The 15,198-nt window shown below is 48.5% G+C and overlaps 1 protein-coding gene across 1 annotated transcript in view; it reads left to right on the top strand.

Annotated features, from left to right (window-relative positions):
• The first annotated feature begins 754 nt into the window (after nt 1–754).
• The window catches only part of IGF2R (insulin like growth factor 2 receptor), a 110,463-nt gene continuing 96,019 nt past the window's right edge, over nt 755–15,198 (top strand). Inside the window, exon 1 of the mRNA XM_082475511.1 lies at nt 755–1,112. Within this exon, the coding sequence (XP_082331637.1) occupies nt 964–1,112 (149 nt within the window). The 5' untranslated portion in view covers nt 755–963. The remainder of the gene's footprint in view (nt 1,113–15,198) is intronic.

The raw sequence follows: 15,198 nt of genomic DNA, 5'->3' as shown, positions 1-15,198 counted from the left end.
GAGTAAGCATTTAAAAGGATGAGCGGTTACCATCATGATTATTCTGTATAATAATCAGATTATTCTGTGTAAGGTAAACTTTTTGAGTTCATGTCTTTTCGGATTTACCTTCTTATTTTCATTGTGCCTAGCTCAGTCAGTCACATAGTATGGGTTTAATAAAATATTTGAATAGAGGGATTAATAAAGTTTTGCTGAGTGGCACTCGCTTGATAGTTACATTTTGGCCTCCTTTATATTTCAAGTTCCTATATTGGTGCCGCCCTTCCTTATTGTAGGAAGCCCACGCTTGGGAAATAACATTGTCACACAAGGTTGCGAGAAGCTCTGCTGGGCAATGGTTGGAAAGCCCCGTGTAGGGCTCCGCGATCTACCTCCGTAGGGCAAGAAAAGTGGGTTCCCATTCATCAAGGATCCGAAATAACAGGGCTGTGCGGTGGCATTTACGGCACCTTAAGTCGAAGCCTTATTCTCCCCTAACGGTCGAGGGTGGGAAACGGTGACTCCAAGTTGGGAAGCACCCACATCGCGACCCAGAGTGCGCTCTGGGAGAAACTGAGGCGGTGGCTGGGTCCCCGCCGTGGCAGCAGCCGGGACACAGGCCTCAAGCCCGCACCTGCGCCCCCGAGGCCGCCGCGCCGCTTCCTGCCCAGCGCGTGCAGCGCTCACGTGACCGGGCCTGGGCGGAGCCCGGCGGGCGGGGATCACCTGAACAAGGGAGTCATGTGAGCGGGGCGGGGGAGGGGGCGGTGCCGCCCGGCGGTCACGTGACCGGTTCCGGGGCCGCCGCTGAGCCCAGACAAGCCGCGCGCCTCTCGGGCTCCTGCTCAGCTCCAGCTCCTCGCGCTCCTCTCCGCCTCCGCCTCCGCCTCCGCCCTGGCGGCGCAGCCATGTCCCGAACGCGGCCCCCGGCAGCCGGGCGCCGCTAGCTCCGCTCCAGCCGCGCAGCCGGGGCCCGGCGCGATGGGGGCCGCTGCCGGCCGGAGCGCCCACCTGGGGCCCGCGCCCGCCGGCCGCCCGCCGCGCTCCCTGCTCCTGCTGCAGCTGCTGCTACTGGTTTGGGCCCCGGGGGCCGCGGGGACCCAGGGCGCCGAGTTCCCCGAGCTGTGCAGGTGGGTGGCCCGCCTGGGTGCAGGCTTCTGTCGCGGTGCCCCAGCGCGCGGCGGGCGGGGTGGGGGGCAGGGGCGCTCGGGGGAGGGGCTGGGGGCCCCGAGTCGCCTGTGGTCCGGGCTTGGGTCAGCCCGTCCCCGAGGGAAAGTTGCCCGCCTGGTGGCGAAGGATAAGAGACTGGGGGTCATGGGCGCGGGCGGGGGGCGCGGGGGCCCCGGCGGCCCCGCGCTGGCTGGGGTCCGTCGCCGGACCACTTGTGGCTGTCAGTAAGTCCGGGGCGGCTTTGTGTGCGAGCGGCCGGCCGCCGCCGCCACCCGCCCGGGTGACACGCTGCGGCCGCCTCACGCCCAGCGCTTGCCCTCTCAGCGGTGCGCCTGCGAAAGTTGGAGGACGCAGGAACTACCGCTCTGCTTTGTTCCCACTCCACGTTGTCCTCAAAGTTCCACCAGCGGGGCTTTAGAGGGGGCCCTTAGTGTGGAAAGACTCACCCGCACCAGTGGCCGTGGAGTTGGGGGGTTTTGGTTTCATTTGCTGATTGCTTTCCTCCATGTGGGTTTTCCATTTTTTCTTTAAAGTAGCCTTTCTGCAGAAGGTGACTTTTTGGGATTTTTTTTGGATCGGGGGAATGGAGGGTGGTCAGCCAGTATTGGCTTTGAAGACTTCACCCTTCACTTCTCCGAGCCTAACTTCCTGTCTAGTTGTTCACATGATGTCATTGTCTCCGGGTGGATTATTCTAGTGGAGTCTTTTGCTCTGGGAACCATGATTGTATAATCGCTCGTCCCAATGAGGGCTGTTCGTGTCCTGCCATGGCCAGGAGTCCTGGGGCTGGGGAACTGCCAATTCCGAGAATTTTCTAACCAACTTTCTCTGGACTGTTTAGGATGATGGAAAATACAGCTTTTATTTATTTTTTAAACTTTGGTTAAAAAAAAAAGAGGATGAAAAGTTCTGAAAGATCAGTGAACAGTCAACAGTTATCCCTGGTGTTAGCAAGTTACTTCGCAGAATGAAGTGAGGTTTAGCCCACTTTGAGCTGAATTTTGAGTTTGTGGTGGCGTTTATGGGGTTCATATTCTTCCCTTGCATCAGAGATGGTCCTATTAACCCCTGAATTCAGAACTTGTGGAAATTATTACTCTGAGGAGAGTGAGGCTGAGCTCACAATTGAAACGGAAAGGCCCGTATTCTTTCTTTTCCCTTTTTTGGAAAGGGGTAGCGGGGCGGGAGGGAGAGTTTACAGCACATTAGTTTGTAGGCCAGTTAGCCGCCCTAAGATAGCAGTTACTCACGGAAGCCCCCTTACAGAGAAAAGGACCCTAGCTGACACACGGTCAGGCTGCAACTGACCTTTAAAGGGGGATGTTTTGGAATAATGGCTGCTGTGACCAAACGCATCTGTGAGAAGTTAGCTCAGCTGGGCTAGTGGTGGTGTTAGCAAATTGGAATTGATTTCTTAATAGTTGAGGTTAAAGTTGGCCTCAAGGGCAGACCCCTACTCCGTGGCTGCTGCAGGGGCCCTCACTTCTGCTTTTAGGGTGGTAGTCGTCCCAGCGCCTGGAACCTGGTTTATGAACCTCATATCCAGGCGGACCTCGGCCTCTTGGTCCAGTAGGAAATGGCCGTTGTATCTTGAAATGCTTCGCCTCGTGGTCACACGTGGGCATAACTTAGGAAATGCTCCACGGTGTTCTGAGGGGATATGCGTTTAGCGTGTGCCCTCTGCGGTCTTAGGAGAGCTTTCACGTTGGTGCAGGTCCTTTCTGCCGGCCTTCCTCAGGACCGCAGCCCCAGGCAGGTCACAGCTGGGCTTGTGCACATTTCTTTCCTGTTACTGCTCTGTGGTTTCACCTTGAGACTTCCCCAGAGCTGTGTTTAAAAATCTATACTTCAAACCCACTACCTGCAAAGTGAATTCTTTCTATTTGTTCCTGTTTCAAATGGATTCCTTGGCTTAAATACTTATTAAGACTTGTTTCTTTTTCTTTTCTTTTCTTTTTTTTAACCCTTGGGGAGGGGGTTTAAAAAAAATTGGTTTTCGTGAATGAGGTAACACTGGCTAACTCTAGCACATATTTGAATGGGAACGTGGGCTGAACATCTTTTTAAATGCAGTTTGAAAAATTCTACCAAGTAGCACCAAAGCCGGATGTTTTCAGCTGCCTTTTATTCCACCCCTGGGCGTCCACTTGTAAATAACTCCCCAGGTCTCACTGTGAGTGTGAAAAGCAGACTTCTGTTACTGTTTGTGCAGCTTGTCGGTGGTAGCGGTCCCCATAGACACCGGGTCACGTTCCAAATGTTTGTAAATTGGTTGCTTGTAATGAGAAACACGTTTTTCCGTGGAAGACTCTCCTGTTCCTGGTGGTTTGGTGCCTGGCGCGGTTTCCCGATCCCCTCAGGCGCAGGTTTGGGGTGCCCAGATGCCACCCGGCATCAGCTAGAGCCCTGGCAGGCAGTTCTCCTGTCACTGGAAAAGGGAGTTGGATTTCCGGGAAAACAACCTCTTCTCCCAAGCCCAGCTCTCTAGAACCTGAGAGGGTACTTTTCCCCTGCAGTCCCTTAGGACCAACACGAGGGAGGTCTGGGCCTGCTTCGGGGTTGCCTGCAGGGCACCCGTGTGGCTCTGACCCCTCCTGGGCTGAGGGTGGTGGTCAGGGTGCTGTCCCCTTGCACTTAGTTAATGGCGGGGATGAAGGCAACAGCGAAGCAACCGACTCAGCAGCAGCTTTAATATCTTTGTGTCTGTGGAGAGAGCTGGGCAGTGAAAAGCAGGGACGACAAAGGCAAGTTTCCCAAAGTGTATCTGCTCTCTCGGCACTTGGAGTGCTTGCTCTTTGGAGAGCCTCAGTTGTGTGTTTTTGAGGCTTCACAAGGTTTGATGCACCAGGTGAGTCCTATGCTGTGGAAAAAGTCGGTGATTCTTATCACTCACCTATTTCTCGGGAGGTGGCGTGTAGTAGAAAGAAAGCACTTGAATCCAGAGGCCAGTGTGACTGCCCATGGGACTGGCACGCATGGAGGGCCTGGGGCCCAAAGGAGTGCTGTGCTGGTGAGGGGCGTCCAAAGGTCGCTGGGGCAGGACCCGCGAGCACAAGAGGTGAGGGGGGCAGAGGGCAGCCATGCAGAGTAGCGAAAGCGACCAGAAGGCCCTCCACTTGTCCATAGCTTTATTCTTCACTGTGTGAGATACATTTTGTGAAAGGCCATCTTACATATGTAATCGGTTAGTTTCCACCCTCTATTTTGGTGTTAACAACGTTCTTAATGAGTGCGGTTCTAACAGTTTGTACTAGTTATAAAGTAACGCTTTGGGCTGGCTTGATTTAGGTAGTTAAGTACCTTAAAATTTATTCAGAACAAGTTTTCCCCCCAATTGTTTGGGTATAAATGCTGGAAAGTTTTTGTTACATTGAGGACAAGAGAATAATGAAGCCAGCTGGGAGTTGAGGTTGGTTTAGTTGATGTCTCTAAGGAGATATTTTTTTCCCTGTGATTTTTCTGAAGGAATAGTGCTTATATGCCTAATTTAGGCCACATGTTGAACCTGGACCACATCCATTTGTGTGTATACGTTTCTTGCAACAGTAAGTGTGTGTAGCCCAAGATTGTTAATTAGGGGTATGTTAGACCACATGCTTTAATTCTTAGAACAGCATCCTGACAGATTCCCAGGAAATGAATTCCTGATTGGGCTTCATGCCTTTTATCAGTGCTTCATGGAGGGATTTTTAAAAGATGGGGTTGAGTAAAATAATTTAGATGTCTCATCTTTATTTTGATCTTGGCATATAAAACTGTATTGTGCTGGGCAGAGAGAATTCACAAGGGTCGAAGAACCTGGGACTGATGGTAGAAAGTAGCTTGTTCCTTTGCAGATACTGTTCTTTTTCTCCTTTTTCTTTTCTCTTTCCTTTTTATTGTCCCAGCCACGAGCCCTCTTGGTCGTGCCCCCACTGGTCATGGAGGTGGAGGTAGCTGAGATCCGGTATACCTGTGGGTCCTTTGTATCTTCCTCATAGCTGGCTCATGACCAGTGAGGGACAGAGGCCTGAATTTATGCTAATGGTGTCTCCTCACCTTTAATCCTGGCAAGGTGACACAGGATTCATTTATTCTCCAAGTATTCCTTAGGCATATCTTAAGCAGAGGGGAAAACTGGGAAGGGCCAGAGCTGGAGTGGAGACACCACCAACTGAACAGATCCAGAATACCGCTAGCTACAGCTGCTCCCCCAAGGGAGGCAGCAACAAACGTTCTTCTCCCTTTATTTTTGCTAATTTTATTTATTTATTTAAAAATTTTTTCTTGCAATTTTATTTATTTATTTATTTAAATTTATTTATTTATTTTTGGCCGCGTTGGGTCTTCGTTGCTATGCACTGGCTTTCTCTAGATTCGGGGAGCGGGGGGCTGCTTCTTCTTGTGGTGCGCGGGCTTCTCATTGTGGTGGCTTCTCTTGTTGTGGAGCACGGGCTCTAGGCGTGCGGGCTTCAGTAGTTGTGGCTTGCGGGCTCTAGAGCGCAGGCTCAGTAGTTTTGGCACACGGGCTTAGTTGCTCCATGGCATGTGGGATCTTCCCGGACCAGGGCTTGAACCCACGTCCCCTGCATTGGCAGGTGGATTATTAACCACTGCACCACCAGGGAAGTCCTGCAATTTTCAATAATGTGTAGTCTTAGTTTTGATTTTCTTTTTGACCCAAGACTAATGTAAATGTTACTAGTTTTTGGCTATTATGAACAAAGCTGTTGTGCATATTTGTGTATAAGATTTTGTGTGGACATATGCTTTTTTTTTTTTTTTTTGAAACCTAGGAGTGGGATTGTTCAGTGAATGGGGAGTGAGTGAGTTGTCAAACTGACTTCCAAAGTGGTTGTCCATTTTGTATTCCCATCAGCAGTGTGAGAGTTCCAGTGTTTCTACATCCTTAACAACACTTGATCTTATCAGTCTTTTTAATTTTAGTCATCCTAGTGCGTGTCTAGTGGTATTTCAGTGTGGTTTTAATTTTCATATCCCTGCTGACTCATGGTGTTGAACATCTTTGTTTGTATTTATTGGGATGCCTAATGATGAACATCTTTCATGTGCTTATCGACCATTTGGATATCTTTTGTAGTGATTCTTTAAAAAAAAAAAAAAATTTTTTTTTTTTCCTCTCATCCCTTAACACACTTTTTTTGGGGGTCATCTTACTGTGTCTTAAGAGTTCTTTATATATTATGGGTCAAGTCCTTTTTCAGGTATGTATAATGTGTATTTTCTCTCAGTCTTTGGCTTGCTTTTTTATTTTCTTAATATATCCTTTGAAGAAAGAATGTTTCTTAATTTTGATGGACTTCAATTTATCTTTTTTTTTTTTTTTTAATTGTTTGTGCTTTTTGTAGCCTACGAAATCTTTGCCTGTACCAAGGTTTCTCAGCCTCAGCACATTTGACATCTGGCCTGGGTAAATCTTTGTTGCGGGGCCTGTCTTCAGCATTGCTAAGGGCACCCCTGGTCTCACGCATCAGATGCCAGGAACAACCCTTCCCCCCATTTGTGACAAACAGTTAATGTCCTCAGACATTTTAAATGACCCCAGGGGGTGGGGAGGAGGCAAAATAACCTCCAGTCGAGAACCACTGGTCTACTCTAAGGTCAAAAATATTCTCTCCTGTGTTTGTTTCTGGAAGTTTTATAGTTTCAACTTTATGTTTAGCCCTGTGATCAATTTTGCAAGTTAATTTTTATGTATGATGTGAGGAAAAGGTGAAATGGAAATAGATCTGTTTCTATTTCCTGATATTTTGTACAGGAGGCTTGCAACTGTTTTTAAGTGAGCTTGGGCTATAATTCTCTTTGCTGTACTATTCTTGGCTGAATTTAGTATAAAGAATGTTTGCTTTGTGGAGAGAGCCAGTTAGCTTTTAGTACTTTATATGCTGTGGAACAGTTTTTTTATAGGATGGACAATTTCTCTTCCTTAAATTTTGATAGAACTCACTAGTAAAGCTGTCTGGGCCTGGTGCCTTTGTGGAGGTAGAATGTAGTCGAAGAGGAGTTTTGATTATGGTTTCCATTTCATCTACTTTGTTAAGATTCTTTACTTTTTTTGAGCCAATTTTGATAATCTATATTTTCCGAGGAAATTGTCGTTTTAATTATGTATTCACATATAAATATGTAGCATGCTGCATATTTGCTTTTGGAAATACTTTTTGAATCTGTTAGATACATTTTAAAAATTCCTGATTTTTTTCCCTTAACATATTTACTAAAGACTTTTCTACCCTTTTTAGTTTTTTCAAAAGAACTAGTATTTTAATTAATTAATTAATTTATAGTTGACTGCGTTGGGTCTTTGTTGCTGTGCGCATGGGCTTTCTCTAGTCGCGGCGAGTGGGGACTACTTGGTTGCGGTGCGTGGGCTTCTCGTTGCGGCGGCTTCTCTTGTTGGGGCGCACAGGCTTAGTAGTTGTGGCTCGTGGGCTCAGTAGTGGCTCGCGGGCTCTAGAGTGCAGGCTCAGTAGTTATGGCGCACGGGCTTAGTTGCTCCGTGGCAAGTGGGATCTTCCCGGACCAGGGCTCGAACCTGTGTCCCCTGCATTGGCAGGCGGATGTTAACCACTGCACCAGCAGGGAAGCCCATAGCATTTTTTTTTTTTTTTTTTTTTGGTTCACCATCTCTATCACCATTAAATCTTGATTTTATTAATTTCTGCTCTCTATTGCTAACTTCTACCTAATTTTTCTTTTTTCTTTTTTTAAATTTGTTTTATTGAAGTATAGCTGATTTGCAATACTGTGTTAATTGCTGCTGTACAGCAAAGTGATTCAGTTATACATATATATTCTTTTCCATTATGGTTTATTACAGGATACTGAATATAGTTTCCTGTGCTACACAGTAGGATCTTGTTGTTTATCCTCTTTTTTTCTAGTGTGAGTTGAAAGCTTAGATCTTTTAAATCAGTTTACATAACTGAGGGATGAATTTAAAGCTATGTGTTTCTTTGCCCTGAGTCCTATACTACTTAGGTTTTGATACATAGTTGTTTTTTTTTTTTTTTTAATTTATTTATTTTTGGCTGCGTTGGGTCTTCGTTGCTGTGTGTGGGCTTTCTTTTTAGTTTCGGTGAGCAGGGGCTACTCTTCGTTGCCGTGCGCGGGCCTCTCATTGTGGTGGCCTCTCTCGTCTTGGAGCACCGGGTCTAGGTGCGCAGGCTCAGTAGTTGTGGCGCACGGGCCTGGCTGCCCTGCAGCATGTGGGATCTTCCTGAACCAGGGCTCGAACCCGTGTCCCCTGCATTAGCAGGCGGATTCCTAACCACTGCGCCACCAGGGAAGCCCCCCGATACATAGTTTATTCATCCTTCAGTTCTAAATATTTCCTTCTTGTACCCAGAAGTTCTAACTATTTAAACTTCCTGGACCCACTAATTTTTAAAAATCTTTTCTTCCCCCAGGTAAATGGAATTCCCCCTGCATTGTGGGCAGTAGATGTGGTGAAACTGTGGCCTAGCACCTAGTCAAGTTAATAGCGTTCTGTGTGTTTGGAAAAAATGTTCTCTGCTTGGGTCAAAGTTTCATTAATTGTGCTGTTCAGCCGTTCTTTATCATAACTTATATTTTGTCCTGCTTGGTTTCTCTTTTATACTTTGTATCTGACTACCACTTTGGTCAGGGTTCCAGAAGAATGTCTTGTGTCCTGTCTCCCAGGCTAGCAATTCTCCTGTTGTTCATAAGCTCTTCAACTTTCCTGTTTTTTAAAATTCCAACAGGGTCTAGAGTTGATATATATTCACAGCTGCCTGTTCTTCATGGATGCCACAGCTTTCCTCATCCCCTGGAAGATGTATTGTAAAGTTCTGCTCCGATTGCTCTATTAATTCTCTTTCCTTGGGCCCAGTTTCTTTGTTGGCATTTGTCATCTCATTTTCATGGTGTTGGTGCCCTTGTGACGACTGGTGCTTCTTGATCGTGCTCTTTGCAGTAAGCCTTCTCTGGGACATTTGTGGCCTCTTTTTGTGCAGCTGTGCAGGATCGAGCTGGGAGCAGTTGTTGGAGCTTGGCTGCAAGTTGCTGGGGGGAGGCCGGGGGATGGGCAGGGCGTTCCTCTGGCTGGTGTGTCTGTGTGGCTGGTCTGAGGTGCTTTTCTGTCCTCCTAAGTATCACGCCCAGCCCTGTTCCTGCTTGGAGACAGCTGCTGGATCTCTGCTGATTGCGGTTGGCAGGGTACAGTGAGGGCTGCCTGCAGGTGGAGTCGGGAGAGCTGGGTTACTGTGCTGGTGTGGCAGATCACTTCTTTTCTCTGGATCTCTGTTTCCTCCTCAAGAGGGCTGGGAGTGGAGTTTTGGAAGTCAACTGTCCTGCTTTTGAATGTGGACAGTTACTGATCTGCTGAGTTTTGGTTTCCTTCTGTGTCAAATCAGGGTGCTAATCATGTTTTTAGGATGGTATGAGAACCAGAGTGCGTTTAAGTGCCTGGCCATCCTCAGCGTTCATAAATGGTGGTGGCGGCAGTGATTGCTTTTTTTCTATACGTTAAGAGTCTCTGCATTAGGTCAGTGATATTTTTAGCTGGTTACTCTGAACCCCCGGCTTCTCCGTTAGTGCCTAGGGCTTTCTGCCTCAACCAGAGGGCGTTTCGTCTTTATCCATTCTAGCCATTGGCACTCCATGTAAGAGTCCTTTTGAGAAAGAAACATCTCCATCATTTAAAAAAGTTTTAAAACCACTGGGCTGTGTGATTCTCAGGGTCCATTTTGCATCCAGAATTCTGTGGTTGCGAGGTATGTATCCTTCAGGATTCCTTTAGCTCTGAGTAGCAGAAAGCCCAACTCGAGTTCGCTTGCACAGGGAGGTGTGGGGTTGGGCGGGTGCCAGGTGCCATATGTCAGGCGGCCCCAGGCCCTTTCCTGCCGTTTTCTTGGCATCTCCCTCCTTCCTGTGGTGGCTGCATTAGTCCACCATCCAGGGGAGAAGAGAGAGCCTCCTTGTTCGTCTTTTGTAGGGGCCCTGAAGCCCCAGAGGACTTCTGTATGGTGTCCGTGGTCAGAAGGGGCTCCCATCCCGGCTTCCCTGGAGGGGGTGGGTGCTGGGTTCCAGGGCGTTTGTTGTAGGTGGGGAGCGGGCGCAAGAATGCAGGCCAAGCGGGATGGATGTGAAAGCCCTTCGTCAGCTCCACTTTGCTGTACAACTTAAGAACCAGCTGCTGCTGCTGGGGTTTTGAGGTGCCCGAAGCAGTGTGTCACGCGCCTATTTCTGTCCTTGTGGTAACCAGCGCGGGGGGCGGCCTGTGTGCAGGGTGGGGAGACCCCAGTCCCTCTAGCTTCTGGGAACATGAAACTTGCCTTTCACGTCGACCAGAGACCTTCGGTGGGATTTTGCTGTTGCTTTTAGATCCTTCGGTGAACGTGCGGAGGGCAGCTTCCCCAGGGCCACGGAGCAAAGTCCTGCACGTGTCACTGTCCACTGGGGGCCAGGAGAGTTGCAGGAAATGAGAGGTTGTGAAAGTATCAATTCTAGTTTTGTTTCGGGATATGGAGGGACCAGGGAAAGACGAAGGAATGTGGAAAGAGTGAAACGTGGCCTGTGCCGGTGGCAGCCTGGGAGGAGCGGTCTTTTAAATCAGAGCCTTTGTGCTTTAACGCTGTAAATATTCTTCGCACATACGTGCGTGTGGCAATAAAACATGCGGAGCGCACACGGAGAACTCATCCGGGGGTCGACAGCCCACTGGGTCTTGATTGTGTGTGACATTAATTTGTTGCCATCTGTGTGATTATCTCTAGTTGAAAACCAGTTAGACATTTAAAAAACACTGTTTTGTACTGAAAGCCACTCCCCAGCACTCCTGGCTCCTCTGAGAAATAGAAACCCAAACCACCAGCATGGACGTGCTGAAGGGGTGGCTTCCTAGAAGTGACAAGGGCGTGTCTCCACTGAGTCACCTTCTGTGTCCTCTGAGGGCCCCTCCACCTGCTGTCTGCCGGAGGAGTGTTACCACAGAACAAAGTGAGAAGCCCACAAGGCTCTCTCTCTCTTCTGCCTTTTGAGAGTGGATCCTTTACAGGGGGCCGTGTGAGTTAGACGCTTGGGTGGAAGGGCTGAGTGAGGCAGGGGAGAGGGTCTGTGGGTGGAGCTGTTTCATGGAGGGTGCACTGTCCCGAGGTCTTTCTGTAGGTGGAGACCTGCGCGTCTAACAGGGGAAGGGTGTTCTAGGCAGAGGGACCCACGTATCCGTGCTCTGGCGAGGATGCTGGCTGACGTGGCTGGAACACCATGAGCAAGGGAGAGGGTGGAAGGCAGGAATGTTTAGCAGAGGATTAGCTGGGGGCCAAGTCCCACAGGCCATCAAGAATGACTCTGAAAAAGAACGTATGTGTATAACTGAATCACTTTGCTGTACAGCGGAAATTAACATTGTAAATCAACTAGACTTCAATAAAAAAAAAGAAAAAAAAAAAAGTACAACTCTGGCTTTTATTCTGAGGGAGGCGGGAGCCTGGGAGGATTTCGAGCACAGGAGTGACCTAGAGGGGAAGCTGGTATTTTTGATGGACCAGGTAAGAAGTTCTAACAGATTGGACCAGGGTTGTGGTGGCAAGTGGTCAGATTGTGGATACTTTGAAGGTGGAGCTGATAGGGTTTGCCCATGATTGGTTATGGGATGTGAGGAAAGAAAGAGAAAAGTGGGCTCTTAGGTTTTTGGTCTGAGCAATTGAAAGGATGGAGTTCCATTTTCAGAGATGGGCAGGGTTGTGGGGAAAGCAGGTTTAGGGACCGCCTGGAGGGATCGGGTGGAGGTTGTGACAGTGTTGGCAGGTCATTCAGGGGAAGTGCTTGGGGAGGGGTGGGGGGATATAGTTGTTCTTTTAGATGAACGCAGGAAGGTGACAGCTGACGTGGCACTGTGCTTCCGGTCCCCAGCTGGGTGTTAGGGCTTCTGAGTTGTATGACCCCAGCATCTTGAAAGCAGAGACTTTTCTCCTGTGACAACATCACTGGCCTTTGTGAAGAACTCCCCCCAGAGAGCGGCCTGGTCAGTATCGAGAGCTAACCAGCTGAGCTGACTGCCCGGAAATTAGGAAGGCAGACTTTCTCTTGTACTGAGGGCTCTGAAGGAAGGGTACCAGGTGTGGGAGGGTTTGGGGGACGTTGGTGATGGCCTATGAGGGGACCGAGCCTTAAGGTTTGATTTCTCTGCTGCGGGCTGGGTTGACGTTAAAGGCAGTTGAATTCCGACATCCATATAATTAAGGAGGAGGTTTAGCCTGTAATTCAACCCTTCTTTCTGCATTTGAGGAACAAAGTACGAGAGCATCCAGATTTTAAAAAGGTCCTCAGCGAGCAGGCTTTCGGGTTGCAATCCTGGCCTGCATCCTGGTACCATAGAGTTGATGGGAGGAAAGATGCGGCAGGTGTGGCAGAGGGAGGACAGGCGGGTCCTTCGTGGTAGGTTTCCGTGGTGGAGGGCACTTGCCGGTTTACTAAGAAGCCCAGCCTTGCAGAGCAGTGAGACCTCTTGAAGGAGAGTATGACCTATTCTTCTCCACAAGTTTCCAATTCATCGGACCTCTGTTCTGGTGGCAGCTGGTGGCGCCCAAGTGCCTGTTCTGTCTTCTGAGACGTGCCAGGAGGCGGCTGGTGTGTGTGCGTATCTGTGTGTGTGTGTGCGTGCGTGCACGCCTGTGTGTCCAGAGCCCCCGGTCTCTGTCTTGAGCTGCTCCTGGAGATGGCCCCCAAACAAGGGCCTGCCCCCACTCCCTTTCCCTCTCCCCTCCAGGGCCTGGCAGTGTCACGTGACAGTCCTTTAGGAAGGACTTACCAAGGTAAGTTGGTGAACTCAGTTTTTAGGCCGTCTGAGTCCTGCTGTGGATCCAGGTGAGAGCTTAGATCGTAATAGTCTCAGAAGCTCCATGTCCCCAGTCTTGGTTTTCCTCGCTGTGGCTGTGAGGGTAGACAACTTTGTAGACTGGAAAGGCGGGGCTCAGAGAGCTTAAGTGTGTCCCACAGGGCTGGTCAGGGTGGGGCAGGATTCAGGCCCAGGTGTGTGGGCTCCTTCCCCCGTCGCCCTGGCACCTTTCTTGGGGAGTTTGCCTCTAGTTCACGTGACCTCTCCCGGTCACTCACTCATGATGCCGGTTTTAAAAGCATCCCTGCCGACCCCCTGGCGCCTCGGCCCCTAACGCTGACTTAGAGCCTCGCCTCCAGCGGATCCCTCTCCAGACAACTGGCTTCCTGCTCCCAGACCCTGCGTAACTACCAGGGAAAACCAGAGACTAAAGTCTGACATATCCTTGCTTTTTTTTTTCTTTTTGCTGGTTCCATATCTTTATCCACAGCTTTGTGGGTTTGTTAGAATAGGAAGTGAAGTACTTCCTATATAAGTTTTGGCCATGATGCTGTGTCAAACTCATGTGTCCCCCGGCCTTCAGATCAGGGTGCATATTTGTTGTGCCAGATCAGATTTTTCTCTCTTAGTGTCAGCAGCAAAAAGTTATTGACAACAGTGGTTACATTGTGCTCTTGACATTTCTGCTGCAAATGTCCATCTTGGAAACCCTGCCTCTTTCCATGACCTCCTTTCCCTCTGCCATTTCCCACCGCTCCCTCCCCTCTTCCTATTTTAGGAGACTGTTGCAGATTTTGAAGGTTGGTGGTCTGGAGGTATGAGCTGAGAAACTATCTGATGATGATAAGGGGCAGTAGTGAGCCAAATGTTTCCTGAATATTCTGTTAGAGGACTTGGATGCAGGCCAGAAGCAGAGAAATCTTTTTTGATGTTCAGGTTGCAAAGACTTTGCATTCCCCTCGTCCCCCAAATTTGGTATTTGCTGCTCACTCTAGATTCAGAAAAACATTCCTCTAGCCAGTGACCATGCTATGTGAGTTTAGCTTGTATATCACCAACTTGTTTTTTTTTTAAAAAGGAAACCAAATTATAGATTCATACATGCTTACTAATTTTGTTACTGATTACATCGTACCTCTGTTCTGCTTTATGTACCAATGATTGTCGGCCAGTAATCAGATGTTTAATAGCCACATGGCCATTACCATAACCCCAAGACTCATGGCGAGTGGGGGAACTAAGATTTCAAAAGAGTGTGGCTGTGTGGCAACATGTGAGTAAAGGACAGAATGAAGGTTCATGGAGCTGTTTTGGAGGGAAGGGACTCAATTTTCTTTTTTAAAATTTTTAAAAAACTTTAAAAAATTATTATTATTTTTGGCCGCACCACGTGGCTTGTGGGATCTTAGTTCCCCGACCAGGGATCGAACCCGTGCCCACTGCAGTGGAGGCTTGCTGGGGAAGTCCCAGGGACTCGGTTTTTCTAAGATTTTTTTTTTTTCTTTAAGGGGTTGGGCGTACCATACATTTTATAGTGGGACTCTATATACTTCATTTTAGATGTTAGCTCTTTTAAAAATTAGAAAGAACCCCAAATTATATTTGCAAGGTGTTGCAATTTTGCAGGTATTCAGTGATGATAATGTATGAAAACTTGAGAGGTGTCACATTAAGACACCAGTGTCACATAATTGAGAATAATTGTCCAGTTGTAGCCCTCTCGCTCTTTCTATCGACTGCTCTCTTTTGGACAGACGTTTGCACCGCATTCAGTGGAGATGGCTTTGTGTTTCTCTTCATGAAGCTTTCTGATCACTAGGCACTTGTGATGGCCAGTTAGATTTGCTTCTTCCTTGCTGCCTCTAGCTTGGTCCCATTTTGACCAGGTTGTATTCTCAATGTGGCATTTGCCGAACAGGACTGGGAAAGTAGAAACGCCTTCCTGTCTCTGGGTTGGTTGACACAAGTATGCTACTTGTGTACTTCCTTCTAGTTGGTGATCTGCCAGCACCTTTCAGGATATTATGAAATGTAAACCAGATGAGGTTAAAATAGAACCTCTGTGCCACTGAATAGACGCAGACTGACTGCCATGGTCCAGGGTAGTTTCGGCAGAGGCGGTGGGATTACAGTCAGGGGCAGATGGTCTCAAGTTTCCTTTAACCAAGGGAACGACAGCCTGTGTGCTCACCTTATACAGTGAGATGAATTGTCCACCTCCAGGGCATATCTCAGCCACAGAATTC

Source organism: Balaenoptera physalus (genome assembly GCF_965194825.1).
Source record: "Balaenoptera physalus genome assembly, chromosome: 9".
Lineage (NCBI taxonomy): Eukaryota > Metazoa > Chordata > Mammalia > Artiodactyla > Balaenopteridae > Balaenoptera > Balaenoptera physalus.
This window is presented reverse-complemented; position numbering and strand designations above follow the sequence as displayed.